At 40.9% G+C, this 16354-nt stretch overlaps 1 protein-coding gene across 3 annotated transcripts in view; it reads right to left on the bottom strand.

The window, feature by feature from the left end:
- EFNB2 (ephrin B2) overlaps window positions 1–16354 on the bottom strand; it is a gene marked incomplete at its 3' end in the record, with an annotated part of 41930 nt that overhangs the window by 12072 nt on the left and 13504 nt on the right. For all 3 annotated transcript variants that reach the window (XM_082013837.1, XM_082013839.1, XM_082013838.1), the window contains exon 2: window positions 7465–7748. In XM_082013837.1, the coding sequence (XP_081869963.1) occupies window positions 7465–7748 (284 nt within the window). The remainder of the gene's footprint in view (window positions 1–7464; window positions 7749–16354) is intronic.

Below are 16354 nucleotides of genomic sequence, written 5' to 3'. Positions count from 1 at the left end.
ACTCAGCCCTGGTGAGGCCACGGCTGGAGTGCTGGGTGCAGTCATGGGCTCCTTAACACAAGACACACATGGACTTACTTACAGGAGCAAGTCCAGTAAATGCTCATGGAGACGATGAAGGAACTGGAGCATCTGTGTCAGAGAAGTGGCTGAGGACCTGGGAAGAGAAGGTTCAGGGGGATCTTATCCATGTGTATGAATACTTGGGGCAGGGCAGGGGCTTGAGAGGGGACTAGACCACCTCCAGAGGTGCCATCCAAACTGAACCGTTCTGTGTTCTGCCATCAGCTGCACTGTTGTGGTCTAATGCATTTACGTGCTAACGTGAAATACTTGAAAAACAAATTAAGTCTCCAATTCCCTGGCAGGATTTGGATCAGACTTCTGTTTCTCTTAACAGCAGCTCACTCAGTGAGCGCATCAGGACAAGTCTGCTGCTGCAGTTTAGTTATTTTTGCCGTCTTCATCTACTGAACAGAAAACAGAAAAATCACGCTAACAAAGATCCGAACATGCTTTTTAAAACCAGCCTTATCAGCTAAATAGAGAATCTTCTCCGAGAACTGCTGAGGACTACCTTAAGCCTAATCCTGCTTTTACTCACAGAAATATTTGCATGATTTCCTTGAGACTGAAAAAAAGCAACTGGAAGACTGCCCATTAGAGCTTAGTTCTGTAGTCTGATTTATCAGAAATAAATCCTGAAATATTCTTCCTCCAAAGTTTCCAGGATGGACTAAAGTCAGGAAAGAAAGTCCAAACTGACATTTAACCCTGCTTTTCAACCATTTCAACCCTGTGTTTTAGCTAATGCAGTTCTCACACAAAAGTACATTTCCCTCCAGTCCAGATATGTAAAAACTTTAACAAGGCAAACAATTTCAAGTATTTAAAATCAATTTCATTAAAGCCTTTATAAAGGCTTATGCAGTTCCTGGGCTTTTATTTTAGGAGTTAAAATACTGTAATATGTAACAGATACAATACAAGCAACTGTATAAAATAAAGACTTACATCATCCCACTTGACGAGGTAAATGCTCATCACCAAACAGGTACAAAATAGAAGTTAAGTGTGTTTCAGCATCAGTTTAGACAGATACTTTCCTTATAGCGTGGCATGTCTCCTCAATACACAGCCCCTTGATTTAAACAGTTACTCATACCATATAAAGCATAAAATACACACTCAACCCAACCCTCTTCTGCATGTAGTTCTATTAAGGATGTATGTGTAAATCTAAGAAGATATACAACTTGTAGAAGATCAGGGTTTAAGCTGTTTTTTGCAAAGCACTTCAATTGTCCCTTATTGTTGATATGTATACTATATATATAAAGACTTCTAAGTGAGAATATTGTATCTTTCTTTGTGAATGTATCGTATTTCCAGTATTTACAAATTGTTTATGAGGAACTAAAAAAATGAGAAAAATAAATACTGACTAAAAATATTAAACAGCTTCCTTTGAAATTTTAAAACCAGTTTCATTCATGAGTATTTCCTGAATAATTCTTTCTTCCAGTCTGAATAATTATTCTTCATTTTCATCTGATTCCATACCGATTTCAAATACTTGGGGGGTGTGGGGGAGGATTTTTTCACAAGGTGCCATCAATTAACAAACTGAGCATTCCTATCTTTCATTTCCTTCCCTTAGGAATAGAGAAATAATAACATTTCCTGCTGAACTATCTCTGTCTACTTTAAAGGAGATAAACGGTCAGTATTGCCTAGGTAATGGCACCGAATATGAACAAAGTCCATCAATCTTAAAATCGCCTTATTCTCTTACAAGACCTGTGTGGTCTGGGACAAAACCCCAAAGGACCATGACTCCATTAATCCTGTAGGTCTTAGACTCTGTTAGAAATCTGAAGCTGCACAGACAGTCATTTTTTTCTCCAATAATATTTGTATGAGCTGTATTTACATTTAATTCAACAAGAGCTAAGTGGTATGCTGATATATCCCTTAAAAGACTCTCAGCAAAGTCAGAGACTGACCTCTGGATATCATTTTACACTAAGAAGAAATTATTTATCTAATTTTCTGAGGACGAAGGAGGAGAAAGGAAAGAAAAAAATGTCATCTTGGTACAACTGGAATCGGGGTGGCTATTATCACATAGGCTTTCATTGGCACCACCGCCACCGAAAAACAAGCAACAATAAATTCCTGGACCATAGAGTCTTTAACAGAAAGCATGGAAAAGGCTTTGTTGAAAAAAGAAAAAAACAAACAAACAAAATATTGAAATTCTGATACAGTTTTCGCCCCGGTTTTGGCTAGTTCAGAATCAACCTCCAACCAAAGGAAAACCTACTCTTTCCTTTCGGGTAGCTCTCGCTGGGCGTTTGGGAGGTTGCAGGGGACCGCAGACTGAAATCTGCCTCAGAGAGGTGTCAGAGTGCCCAGCCAGCCAGATTTGCCAGCACTCAAACTGTTTGGTCAGAATACTAACATAACATTTTAATGTAAATCTATGTGGCCACGCAAAGAGATTTATTCTTCCCAGCCGGGACGTATTTCAGGGCACAATCTATATTGCCCTTTAATGTGTTCTTCCTCAGACGGTTATTGCCCTTTAATTGTAACCGAATGACAAAGTGAAAACATAAAAGCCTTGTGATTTTTTCAAACCCAGCTAATGCTGAAGTTTCAGAATTACTGTTTCGATTTTAAAAGCCACAGTACTATTAAAGCAGTTATCCAAAATGTGGTGCTACTAGCCAGTATAAACCTTTAAATCAGTCAGGGATCAAATATATATATGTATGTTTTTTAATTTAAGCCAGAGGCCAATTATGTAAGTGGGTCACTTGAAAAAAGTTGACAAAAAACATTTAAGGAAGGCTGCGTATTCCATTTTGCCAATGTCAAAGCCAATGAGCATCATTGGCTTGGCAAGCTTGGCTAATGAGGTCGCAGGCAGAGCAAGCATTTTAGAGGAACTTTTTTCTAGGACCATTCTGTAGCCTCCCCCAAGTCTCAAGTATTTTTCACTGACAAAAAGCCATTCTTTTACAAATTTCAAACAGGTGAGGACTTCATTGCAGGTGGCTTATTTTTTAATGCTGATGATGCCAGCCCATAATCTTCATTTCACTTATGCAAAAGAAGAGGTGAAGCGAGCAGAGTACGTGCGTGCTTGGCCAAGCTATCTCAGGAGCGTGACGGCGGCCCGAAGGCAAGCAGCGCTGCTCCCTTCCCCCCGGCATAGCCTCCCACAGGCCTCCCCGGGGCGCTCCCTCAGCGCAAACCCAGGGAACCGCAGTGCTCTCCGTGCCCTCTGACTGAAGGCCAAGTTTGCTGGGAAGGGTTCAAGGCAACTCCTGTTCACCAAAAGTAAACATCTTTGTCATGTTATATACGCTCGTACTACGCTAACGTGTCTTCCTCCCATGCAAGCATCTGGGAGAAGCACTGAAGCAGCTACACCACAACCCAGGTACCTGCTGATCAGTCCCCTAATATTGAGAAGAGAGTCATTGCTCATTCTGAGCAATCCGCGACAGCATAAAATTATACTTTATTCCCTAAGCATGTGAAGACTTTTTCATGCAAACATCAGAGTTGCAAATCTGCACACCCTTGTTCTGCTTAACTTCGCCCTTTGCACAGGTATTTTTGTTGTTGGGCATGATGTATCTTCCTTCATGCATCTGATTAAGGATTTCCTTAGAGACTTACGATATGTTAGCTGAATGGTCACATATTTTAGGATAATCTAACATTAATACTTCTGAGATCTCAAGTACATTTGACCTTCTCTAGTTCTGCTGAAAAGAAATCAGGTAACTGTAGGAAAATTAATCTATTAATTTCCCAGGAAACAAAAATTGATGATAGCACAGAAGAAAAAAGCAAGGACATTCTGTTACATCATTTATTCACTTTCACAATACCATTCAGTATCATCTTTCCAAGTACTGCTGTTCACAGAATTAACTCTTGGGATCCTGATACTCATGTTGAGGAATATCTTGCCATGAAATGGATTATTTTTGGATTAGCATACCATTAAATGTGAAAAGAGGTATCAGAAACTCACGTACATTTTTACCTTTTTAAAAAATTGTGACTTGTGGAATGAAAAAAGTTGCATATGCTTAGACCTAGGGAAGTAGTGAGCAGAAAAGATCTCCTTCTGCTATAGCTATCATGAATACATCTGGATGATATAAAAACTATGGCTTGAAGAATTCCTGTACAATCACATTTCCCTAAAGGTACACAAGGGTTCAGGAAGCTGCTTCATCCTGTGTTAGAACTCCTCATCCCAAAATGACTAAGCCCCTAATCTGAATAGAGATTTTACTGTTTAATGCAGCTCCACAAACCACATATTATTACCTTAGAAAAACAAACTGTGTTTTCAAATAATGGCAAGATGATAAAGCTACATGACGACGCACAAAACATTTAAAGGGCTAACAACAGCCTGTCAGCATAAACAGCATGAGATCAAGCTGCAGACACAGCCGCGGCGAGCACTGCGAAGATGCTGGGCTCAGTGTACTCTCGTCTCAGGTTTGTTTGATGCCCCTTAGTCGAGGGCATACGAGATCCCAAAATATTTCAAAATCAAAAGCTGCCATGTAAGATGCATGGTTGCCTTCACTTCATAGCACTCCCGCCCCCCAAAATACCCCAACAAATCAAGATGAAACTCAAAACTCACAAAAAAATAGAAAAGAGAGGAAGGAAGGGAGGAAGAAAGGGTGAGAGGGGAAAAAGGGAAGGAGGGAGGGAGGGAGAGAGAAAGAGAGAGAAAGAGAGAAAAAGAGAGAGAGAGAGAAAGGTAAGAAAGAGAGAGAAAGAGAAAGTGAGAGGAAGAGAAAGAAAGACTGAGAGAAAGAGAGAGAGAGAAAGCAAGAGAAAGAGAGCGAGAAAGAGAGAAGGGGGGGGAGAGAACAAGAGAGAGTGAGAACGAGAGAACGAAAGAAAGAACAAAAGAAAGATCGAAAGAACGAAAGAAAGAGCAATCAGTACCAGAGTCAGTGGGAGACCCAGTGCATTGCCCTTTCAGGCCCAAGCACACCTGTTAAATTACAGGTCTGGGAACAGGGATGCACTACGCAAATGACTTACGGCCTGATCTGCATACATGATTAAGGTGTGTTAGTTTACTTACAAAAATGACAGTAAATGTCCTGACTACCAGAACTTGCATCTGACAAGGCTGTGTCAGATCAGGAGCTTTTGAACACAAACTGTTAAAATCCTATCTAGCTCCAGTATCTCTGTAAAATGGTGTCCTAGCTGAGCCCTGGCCTAGTTTTCTACCCCTCTTAGTGTTTCTGAGACCGACCTCCCTGAGTTCATTGTTTTCTCCCTGAATGATAGAAAAGCAAGAGTTTTAGCTTCAGGATGGCTGGGTTTTCAGGTTGTTGTGGGTTTTTTTTGTCCAACCTATTAAAATGTATGGGTACTGCTGCTGCAGCTTGGTTGGTATGCTAGCAATACAGTGATAAATTAGCCATTTGTTTATGCCAGAACGAGCAGGGAAAGTAATATCCTAAGGCACTCCAGTATTACTGCAAGGCTAGTGTGATTTTTGAGGCATTAGGCTGAACGCTGAGCGAGTTCTTTCAACCAAACTATACTCTAATCCTCCAGGAAATGTAACGTCTATTATGTCTTATTGCTATAATGAAATAATTATACAAAACTAATGAAAAGGAGACATACTTAATAATTCTCTGGGTAAATCCATGACATACATGTGACAGAACTGACAGGGTATCGGAAAGCTCCATTTGTGGCCATAATTTTCAAGTAGTAATTGTAAAAGTGCCATTTGTTCCACTACAGCTGGTCTGCTGTGGATGTTTTTAAAAGCAGCACTAAATACTGAACATATTTCATCATTAAAGCCAACTATTTGAGGATGGGCATTTTTATGCTACACATTTTCACTGGATTTACAGACAACTACCTCTCAAGATCTAATCTTGGCGCTTTTACCCTGGTACTGGGTTTCAGTGGGAAGTTTGTTAAAGTTAAATGCTGTGTAAGTGGGATCAGGTTTTTATATATCCCCTGAGTAAATACAGAAAGCACCTACATTAAGCTATCTTTTTGTCAAACCTTAAAAACCAATAAATGGTATTTTGTATCTCCCACAACTGTTATTTAATAAGTTATATATTTAATATTTAATACAGTGAATTCTTAACTCAGTTTCTGTGATATACAACCTGTTTTATACATAATGACAGCATGTACCATTATGGATATAACTGGGAAGTGAGCATAAATTTATATTAAAAGCATTTCCATTTCCATTTTAAAAATGCTTGCTTAGAGCACTTGTAAAATTACCAAATTTTTAACTAAGAAATTAAGAAATATTTAGAATGGCAGACATTACATGAAATAGATATCAGCCCTCCAATTTCAAGAAGGTGCAAGAAATAAGACACACAGGTATCTAACTCCCTTGTAACCGCAGAAAAGCCAATGCATAGAATTTGTCCATCTCCTACTAACTGGTGATCCTTGCTCAAGACTTAAAAAGTCCCCATGGGGCTAAATGAGATCTGCAGGCCATAGTATTACAATGACAAAACCTAAACTAATGTAAATTGTTGTACTGCTGAGGTCTCAGCTTATGCTAACTCCTGATTCACATCATTAACTTTACACATCATAAGTAATTTGAATCACTAAACACAGTGGTTACCTCCAGACTCGCTTTCAGCCATTAAGTCCCTGATCAGACTACAACTCATGCAAAGTTTACACTGTTGGACACAGGCCAGTGTCACGCACATTCTTTTGACAAGTCCAGGACCATGAAAAAGGAGCAAACTTGAGATCATGCTAGTCCAGGTTTTGCCCAAGAACCCTCCTAGCTACTGTATGGACACCATAGGTACGTATTACAGCTAGGCACGCTCAACTAGAGCCCATCAGTAACCCTGGTGGGGAAATGACACTGCCAAAGTTGGCACCAAAGTAGCCACAAGGTCACTGTGAGAATCCCTGGACCACTCGGAGCAACGGCCAGCCATCTCATGTAGGATGCCTCAGCTCAGAATGGCCGGACCACCCTACTCCCCACTCCCCACTCCTGGCGTAAGGACACCTGAGAGCAAGGCCAATAGCATGGCACATCAGCAGAGCTGTGAGCAGGAAACACGTCACGGTTTAGCTGCACACAACTTCCCTTGTGAATACAGGACATGACATTATGCACAAAAGGAGAAGCCTTTTACAGGCATACAAATAACCATCTAATTTGGTTTACACAAACCGAGGAGAAAAGAGACAGAGGCCCCATGGAAGTCAGGAATAATGTCAAAAATATGATGGCAAGAAAATATTGTCAGAGAAAAAAATACAAACCCCTTCCACATTCTTCTTAGATTTTCACATTTTCTTATAACGTACAAGACAACATACAAAAGAACGAACAATTATATTTAAAAGAATGAACAACTGATAGTTGGAACTTACATATGACGTAATAATCTTTGTTCTTCTGGAATTCCAGGCCCCAGAGATTAGGACTGAACTCTTGAAACTTGATGGTAAACTTAACGTCTTGATCTGGCTTGGCACAGTTGAGTAGAGGTGTATTGTCCTTTTTAATAGCACAGCTATCTGCTTGGTCTTTATCAACCATGTAGACCTTATAATATTCATACTGGCCAACAGTTTTAGAGTCCACCTTTGGGCATATAATGTCCAGTTTGTCTCCTATCTGTGGATATAGTACCAATCCTTGTCCAGGAAGGAATCTAAAAAAAGAAAGAAAGAAAAGAGGAGAGAAGGAGAAAGAAAAAAGGGAAAATGTGAGACACTTGATAAAATCTCATCCAGAAAAGTAGCAATTGCAATGGACAGAAAGGAACAAACACACAGTTTCCAAAACCAAAATGACAGACTGAGCAAACCAGATCTTAATAGTTTGGGCCTGACACAATTTAATATCAACAAGATGTTTATTTAGATCTTGGAAATTACAGATGGATTGAGTTTTATAGTCTTCATCCCAGTTTGGGGAACTCTAGAAGGTTTTACGTCTCTGGCAGGCACTGCCATTTCTTCCACATTTGGCCATTTACAGCAGCTAGTACAATGTCTGATGGGCCACAATCCTGTTTTTCAGCTTTGGTAACATTTCCACTATTCTTGTACATATTTTGCTAATTTTGGACATGGGAGAATCACAAGGATAAATCTTTCAAACCCCCTGAGCAGCCATGTGTGAAAGGAAACAGCTTAGACTTTAAGAGTTAACAACATATTAAGATGCTGATTGATGTTACTAGTATAACAGAAAGGAACATCAGTCACTCGCCAGGACCATGCTTACAGACCTGGAGAGGGCAGAGATCTACCTGACCCAAGGACCACGCATGCTTCTGATAAAACACTTTTCCAAGACAGTGTGACCGCTACACTACAGTGATTTCTTCTCTTCATAAACTCCACCATTACTGTCATTACTTTAGCTTTTTTTTTCTTGTGATACAAGTGAAACATGGGTGTGCTTTTTTTTTTTTCATTGAAGACTTCTTACACAAACTGGCAGTGATGTTTGGGGTTAGACTCGGTATTTTAGTTTTCCTACTTGTATTGATTAATAGGCAAACTTCACCATTTCTTCACAAAAGAAAAATATAAATAGTTACTTATAGTACTGATTCATCCACGAAACGAGGACCCTTATTCTCACAAGGACAAAAGCCACAGCGGGTTTGTTTGTTTCTTTCTCTGCAAGATGTATTTGTTCCAATTAAGGCAAAGTGCGTGTTTTAGAGCTACAGCCAACACCACAACATCCTCGAATGCACAGACCGAAAAGCCTGACTTTCTTTCCTCTTTCTCCTGCCTGCCAAGCTTTTCCACAGATCTTCCTTAATGGAGAATTGGCCTGAAAAACCAACTGAAACAACTGCCGCTTAATGAACACCCTTCTCCAAGTGCGAGCACTTAAACAGCAACACGTAGTGGATCTAGCTTATTCACAGGCAACCTTCCTGGAAACTTTAAATTCGAGTATTAAGGCCCAAGCAGAACAAAGCTCTAGGCATCGGTGACCTCCAGCCTCTGGCTTGGCTAAAGGAGCCCACCAGCACGTAGAGGTACCGGGGGAGCACTTACTACATTAGAGAAAAGGATGATGCGACACCCCAAAATTCGAATCCATCGTTTACAACCACTTGCTCCCACGCAATGCAAGTTTATGATCTCTGCTAACTGACTGGGATTATTTTCACTCACAAAGCCTGTGTAAGAATTGTATTTGTTGTGAAGCAAGCACGTAGCAGGACAAAGACATGTAATTACAGATTTAGGGGAAAAGAACAATGAAGTGTTATGGCAAGAAGAGCGACTGTTGACGTACAAATCACTGCGCTCTTTTGTGTCGTGCAGTCTAATGATCCCCAGACTACAGAAACTAGGCTTGGCCACGGCTGTTCCAACCGGAATGCACTGGGGACAGGGCGAAGCCGCGCTTCCCCCGCTGGTTTTCGGACATGCCGAAGGAATGCAGTGACTACCACCTCCCAAGAGCCAAAATGGTGAAAGAAATGGAAAGGAGGAAATGCATTCTCCTCGGAACCACTGGCGCGGTGCGGGACGACCGCGCGAGAGGCCCGCGCAGCAAGGGCGTCGGGGGAGCGGCGGGAGGAGGGAAGGGCCCACCCAGCGACCGTTCCCAGGGAGCAGCACGGGCCCTGGCTCAGGCTCTCCGCGGGGATCAACTCCGACCGGGCAAAAGCAGGAGCTCCTGAGGCGACCTCGGTCACCTGTGAGTGACTTTATCACTTTCTCTGGCCACAGCCCTGTTTTGCTTTGCTCCTGGGCAGCGGTGTCATACCAGAAAGATGAAAATTCCTCGTACTCCCCCGTTTGCACACCAGGACAAAGGCTGGTCACTGCACGATCCCGCCGCTGCAAATATTACTCCTTGCCAGTAACGCTTCCTCCCGTAACAGGAATGGGTAACATGGAACACGTGAGATCACTGAGGACTGGATCTTTGCTTTTACTTTAATCCATGTAGATTCCCAGGTTAGGAACACGCACCTATCCGGCATTATCAATAATATGACCTAACAGCCGCCCTGAACACCAAAAAACGCCGGCTCCAGCCTTAGGCTTTGCGTACATACACGTGTGCGTGATGAAGCAGCAGCGGTATACGTTCTCCACGCAAGCTCCGCGCGCAAACAGGACGGCTTGCGGGACGGCCTGCCAGGCAGCCCGCAGGAGCGGCTACCGTTGCGTGCGCGCGGCTCAGGGAGTTAATCAGCCAGGAATTGCCCCATAAAAGGTGGAGGACAGAACCACCCCCAACAGACAGCTAAAACACATTTTACAAGAGCTCTAAAACGATGCACTCGTTAGACTTTACGGCACGGACATATTCTTGCTATGGCTCTGAAGTCTGTGCAGGTTTGAGAACTAAACTTGGTAAATCTCCTTCCACTCGAGTTTCTGAACTTGCGGGATCTAATGCTGATGGGATTAGGAAAGAAAAAAGGCTGAAAATGAAAGGATTAATCTGAGAACTTGATTGTATTGAAATGTTTTCCACGGTTTGCAGTTTTGACCGTGACCTTTCGAGAAAGACATTTTTCCAATTTACTTTCCTTATTTTCGTACAACAATGAAGCACAAATATGGATGGAGAGAATAAAAAAAGTTTCACCTCATGCATTTCAGTTCGACCACAAAATTTACAGTGGCCTGTTAGTAGTAGGCATGATTATTATCCCTGCATTTGTGTAATACTTGTGCTACTGTACTTTCATAAAGGTTTTAAATAAATCACTTGCTGGCTACTAAGCATTTTCTGAAGCTATTTATTAAATGTCAGGAGGATTAAGACTACTGTTTTATGATCCTTTTCCTGAAAACCTTGTATCTGGGAAAAAAAAGGGACAATGTACATTCAGCCTTGGTAGAGGTTAGCAAAAAATCCTGAATCTTTATTTCTGAAAGTGCTGATGTAGCCTTAAGCATTCTGGGGTAGCATCAACGCTTATGAAATGCGTGCAGGAAGGCATCTGTAAAAATAAACGTTAATGAACTGGCTTTAAAAGTCTGAGCAGAATGTGCCTTAAACTAATTAAAAAAACTTTTTTCCTCCCCAAACAGCAATATAATATAAATGGAGGAAAAGGCTTCCAGAATCTTGTGACTGACCCCAAGGAGGCTGCGTTACTCCAACGGTTGCTTGGGACACTGACAGGCTCTTTGAGCAGTCGGGATAGCGGCAGCACTGGAACCATTGCTTTCTATAAAAAGCTAGCTTCCTAACTTTCTGCCTTTCAGCTCCAAATGTTCTTTACTGGGAAAGCTACGTACCAGTATAAGCCCCTGGACCCCAACAGAAACTTAGGAGAAAAGTTTAGCAAGTTTTACAACTCGTTTCTGTTAGCAAGATTCTTCGCATGCTCTAGTCTCACTTACCAAATAGCAGCAACATGCAGAGTTCCCAAACCTTTTTAAAAGTAAGTATTCTATTAGACCAAAAATTCACAAAATTTGCCTGACACATGAACAGGAAATAGCAACAGAGTAGTCCGTTCCCGACTCCCACCAAAGTTACAATAATTTTCCGTACCATGCTTATTTTAAGGGCCAGCAGTTCCTGGCACTAATGTACTCTTACTGGTCAAAGTCCTAGAGAAGTTAAATTCGATTTTGAAATTCTACAAAAAATAAAATTTATATTATGCACAGTTTCTTTGCAATAGTAAATTATCCAAAAAAGTCAGCAATCTTTTTGATTGAGAATATTCTACTACTCCTTACTACACAGACATACCTGAAACTCTAAAATTATCAACAGATAAAATTCTTAGAAAAATAAATTCTTAAAGAGATTTTGTTAATCCATATTGACTGATGTAACAAATGTGTTGTCATGCTTTTCCCAACTTGCAAAACTGTATATATACACACATAACATAAATATATGTATGCACACTTAGCTTTAAATATATCCTAGTAATTATAAAATAAATGCTATTTTAGAAAGCATCTTAGTACTTCTTGCGAGCCTTGTATATTTAGCCGGGGAAACAGTGCCAAATTTCTGTGCTTTAATACCTCACCTGAACTAATTGGTGTAGGCAGTTAGCTTTAAATTAATGTAACAAAAATAACCCTAAAAATGTGAACAATCAAGACATTTCTTAAAATGCAGCCTGAAACCTTCTGTTGGGGAATCCTACTCACTTAACTTTATGAAGTTTAACTACCATTCTGACTATAAAGTTATTCATTGAAAAGTTTTATTAAGGAAATGTCATGAATACTAATAACACAGTATGTTAGTCCGTTACTTGTACAAGTGCAAACTGAAACAGAATACAGAATAGCATTCTACGTACAAGTCCTTACTGTTTAAAAAGAATGGTTATTAAATAGCACATGTATTCATCATCTAGCTTTTGAGAAAATAACAACATTCATATTTTGAATATCATTTCGTCCACAGGAGAAATATTTAAACAAGCTAAAAGTCTAACCAGCTTGATGCAAAGCAAGTAAAAAGTTCCAGGAAAAGGTCCTAGGGATTTCAGGGAAGTAGCAGTGGGCTAATCACAGACTCCTGAATGACATGAAGCCCAGTTTACTGATTCCCAAAGACTCTGAACTGAATAACATCCAAAAACATAGACCAGAGCTCTCTGTAAGAGTGAGTCCTTTGCTCCATATAGAGCTTTCACATTAGTTTCTGTCATATTCAACATCCTGTACAAAGATAAGCCATGTGGGTATAAGGTATATACCCAGCCGTAAACCTGAATTCCTTTTTTTGCAGAAGCAGTTATTTTGTAGGACTGGTCTCACTCCAGTTTAAATGGATTAAGTGAACGTGAATTCAATGAGAAGAGGATTGGTAACTGCTCTGGAACAGACAGAAAAACAAGCTTCATCAAAAAAGATTAATGTGGCGTCTCCACCCCAAAATGGGTACAGAATTTGGTTAAAAAGAAAGGCACTACTCTTACGTGAAGTCTCTGCAAGAAAAATTACCATCATTTGACACAGCAAGACAACAGACTGGCTTTATACACAGACTAGCAAATGAAACTTTGAAAACAAAAGTAGTACGCATTTCATATTATTAAAATTCTTTTAAGTGACTTTTAGAAGCTACTTTTCTTTGCCAGTGCAGTATTATTAGATTATTTTAATACTATATCAAAGTTTTACAGAACATGCTAAATAGGCATGTTTTTGATTTAAAATAAAATTTAAGAAGTTTAATCTGCTGACCTTTATTTACGTGTAACATTTCTCCACGCAGTTAATGAAACTATTCATGCAAGCAATGGTTACTTGCATTAATAGGACTTGCAGGCTAGAAACTAAATGGAATTCAAACAAATAAATAAACAAATATATTCAGGCTCATCCCTTAAGATCTTTAATGGTAAGTAAGTACCACATTATTCAAAGCCAGATTATAAAATACCATAACACAAGTTTCTAAAGCTGCAGCTCTTGTATTTCTCACTTCCACTGGAAGGGATGAATCTCTTTTCGGGGCTTGGGCTCTCTGGTAGTAAAACCCACAGCAAGACCTTAACGGCTTTGAAACAGTCCCCTGAACCAGTAGCTCATCTCCATCCTGGGGTTTATGGTACCTCCTTGTCCTCCCCCTTCCTCAACTCCAAAGGAGCCCATCTTCTTTCCAACTACCTGGGGGAAAGGCTTGCAGCGCACCGAAAAAGGGAATGGTCCAGGGTTATTGTCCAGGGTCAAGGTGTGTCCACCACCCTGGACACAAAATGGTAGTGGTGCCACCATTTTGTGTGCCTCAAGTAGCCATGCAAATGGAAGCCATTCTTGGTGCCTCTTCCTGAACCTGCTCTTACTGAAACCAGGTGCAAAACTTCCACTGACTGCAGTAAGGCAAGACAATGCAGTATGTATGTTCACAGCTGAAATCTTTATAAATTACACAAGAATGATTCTGCAGCAGTATTAAGTTGTCTCAAAATTTTAAGGAGACAGGGAAAAAGGGGCGTGTATTAAATTTTAGCTGTTTTGTTTAGCAATTCAATACGTTACCTTTTGCAAAATACTAGAGGAAAGTGTTTAAAATACAACAAAGGATTGTTAATAGGTGTAAAGTAAGGATGGGCTGAGAGCGCATACTCTTCTCCCCAAAGAAAACATTTTTTTGCATGGACCTGCAGGATTTGACAGTCAAATTGTACCATCGCATAACAACCCTAAAGGCACAGAGCTTCCACTGTACCCACAGACACTATGCCTCTCCAAACATGTCAGAAAATGCCCTGACCGGTCTCCTAGAAAGATGTCTCATGAGTTTCCTGCACCAAATAACTTGTGTGACGATTGCTGCCGCAGAGATACTGACACTTCTTCGCTCCATTCAGCTTAGGACTGTCACAAGTCTAAAGGTGCCTCGCACGTGAGAGAGCGCAGGACCCGCCGCCGAGACGTGGTATTTGGCAAGAACCGTACCCCTTTTACCCTTTGTATATACAAAAGGAGGTCACCCACGAGCCGGCACCACGCACATCTTACTGGAGACACACTCTGTAAGAGAAAAACCCGGTTCCTTAAAAGCTGCGATGCACGAGGTTACGGATGTGATCTCATCCCATGGAAAAAGTAAGTAAAGCCACAGGAGGTGCCGCAGACCCTCCTCCAGGGCTACCCCAGTCCTGGGCTTGGGCAGAGGTAGCTGACTCTGCAATTCCCACCCAGGGGATCGTGGCAACCCGGGGTGACCCATGGACACAGGGGCGCCGGGAGCCCCCTCTCCCCAGCCCCATGGCACGCAGGCTTTGGGTGTAAGACGGCGTATCTGTTTGAAACGGACGCCATCTCCGCCTGCAAGAGATGGTTTAGTTTTGCTGGAAAGCTGCCCTTTCCCTCGCTTGGCTCTCACTCGCAGAGGAAAGGAAAAAACCCCACTTACATAACTAAAACCTTCAGACCAACTTGTGCTTACCCCTCCATCCCCAACATAAATCCAGGCTGCAAAAATGGATGCGCGGTTTTCCTCCCGTAAAAGGGAAGCAGGTTTTCCTCTGCCTTAAATAAAAACCCTCCGAGAGCAAGCACCTATCTGTTTGCTTTTTCCTCTACAATGGGAAACAAGATCTGGGCTTTTTGCACAAGAACATGCAGCCTGGCTTAGAACCCTACCATATGGGTAAGGCTTGAAATGCTGAAAAGATGTACAAATTGATTTTTTACCAAGGTTTACAAAGGAATTGTTTTTTAAATATAGATTTTATATTCAGTTTTCATACATGACCTCCACATAAAGTACTATTAATAGCAATTAACTTTTTGTATTATTGTGCAGAAAGCAATTACTGCTCTGCTGAAAGTACTTAAAGCACTAGAGAATTCTGATCCATTTACAAAATCAATTCTGGTTACCACAAAAGAACCGCTAATGTGCTTCAGGACAGTTCCTAACTAAGGCGGGGGGGAAAAAAGGTTGGATATGACCAATGTTCTATTTTAAAGTGTATTATATTAACATTTCATCAGTATTTACAGAAATATGAACCCTCATGACAGTGCTGGACTCACTCAGCTTCAGCAAATGGGGAGTCACTCCTCAAATCATTGCTTGCTCTCTCACGCACAAGCATGGAAACACACACAGGGACATTCTCCTTTTTATCGCATTTCAGCAGAAACATGCTTTCTACACAGAATTTAAAAACTGCAAGTGGCTGCAGTGGAGAGTAGCGGCCAATCTGTATAAATGGCCTATTCTGAGGAATTTCTGAAAGAGAAAACACTCAGTAGGTGCATTGTAGTTAGTTGCTCTTTCTAGTTACCTCTTAACAAATGATGCATGTGGGTCTGGAAGAGAGCCCAACTCTTGACCCATGCCACCACTACACACTTTAGTACTTCAAGCATAAACCCCTAGCCTCAGCATTCTCTTCATTTTGTTTTTCCAGAAACATGGTGCTGGTAATGCACAACATGAGAACCAGACATGATTAGCAAAGTTGGAATTCTTTCAGAAGTGCTTTGTATAGCTACATCCTAAATATATCTGAGAAAAGCTTCCTGCCTTCAATTCCTTCCAAATATGTAGCATGTTTCAGGGCTGGGTTAAAGGACAGAACATGGAAATACACACAGCAAACGTTCCCACAATGCTTAACGATATGCTTTGGTGACATCTGTAAGCCTTTCAAACAGAAGATATTCATGTGATCATTGTTTTAAATAAGGGAGATTATAAGCCTATTGTGAAATGCAACTTTTGCCACAAAAAATACCCTTAAAACCCAACCATTTTTTGGATAGCACTTTACTGCCCCCTTTTGCACTTTTAACATTAGAACAGGTTCCAACACGAACATATGTC

Source organism: Phaethon aethereus (genome assembly GCF_964289735.1).
Source record: "Phaethon aethereus genome assembly, chromosome: 1".
In the NCBI taxonomy this organism is placed as follows: Eukaryota; Metazoa; Chordata; class Aves; order Phaethontiformes; family Phaethontidae; genus Phaethon; species Phaethon aethereus.
This window is presented reverse-complemented; position numbering and strand designations above follow the sequence as displayed.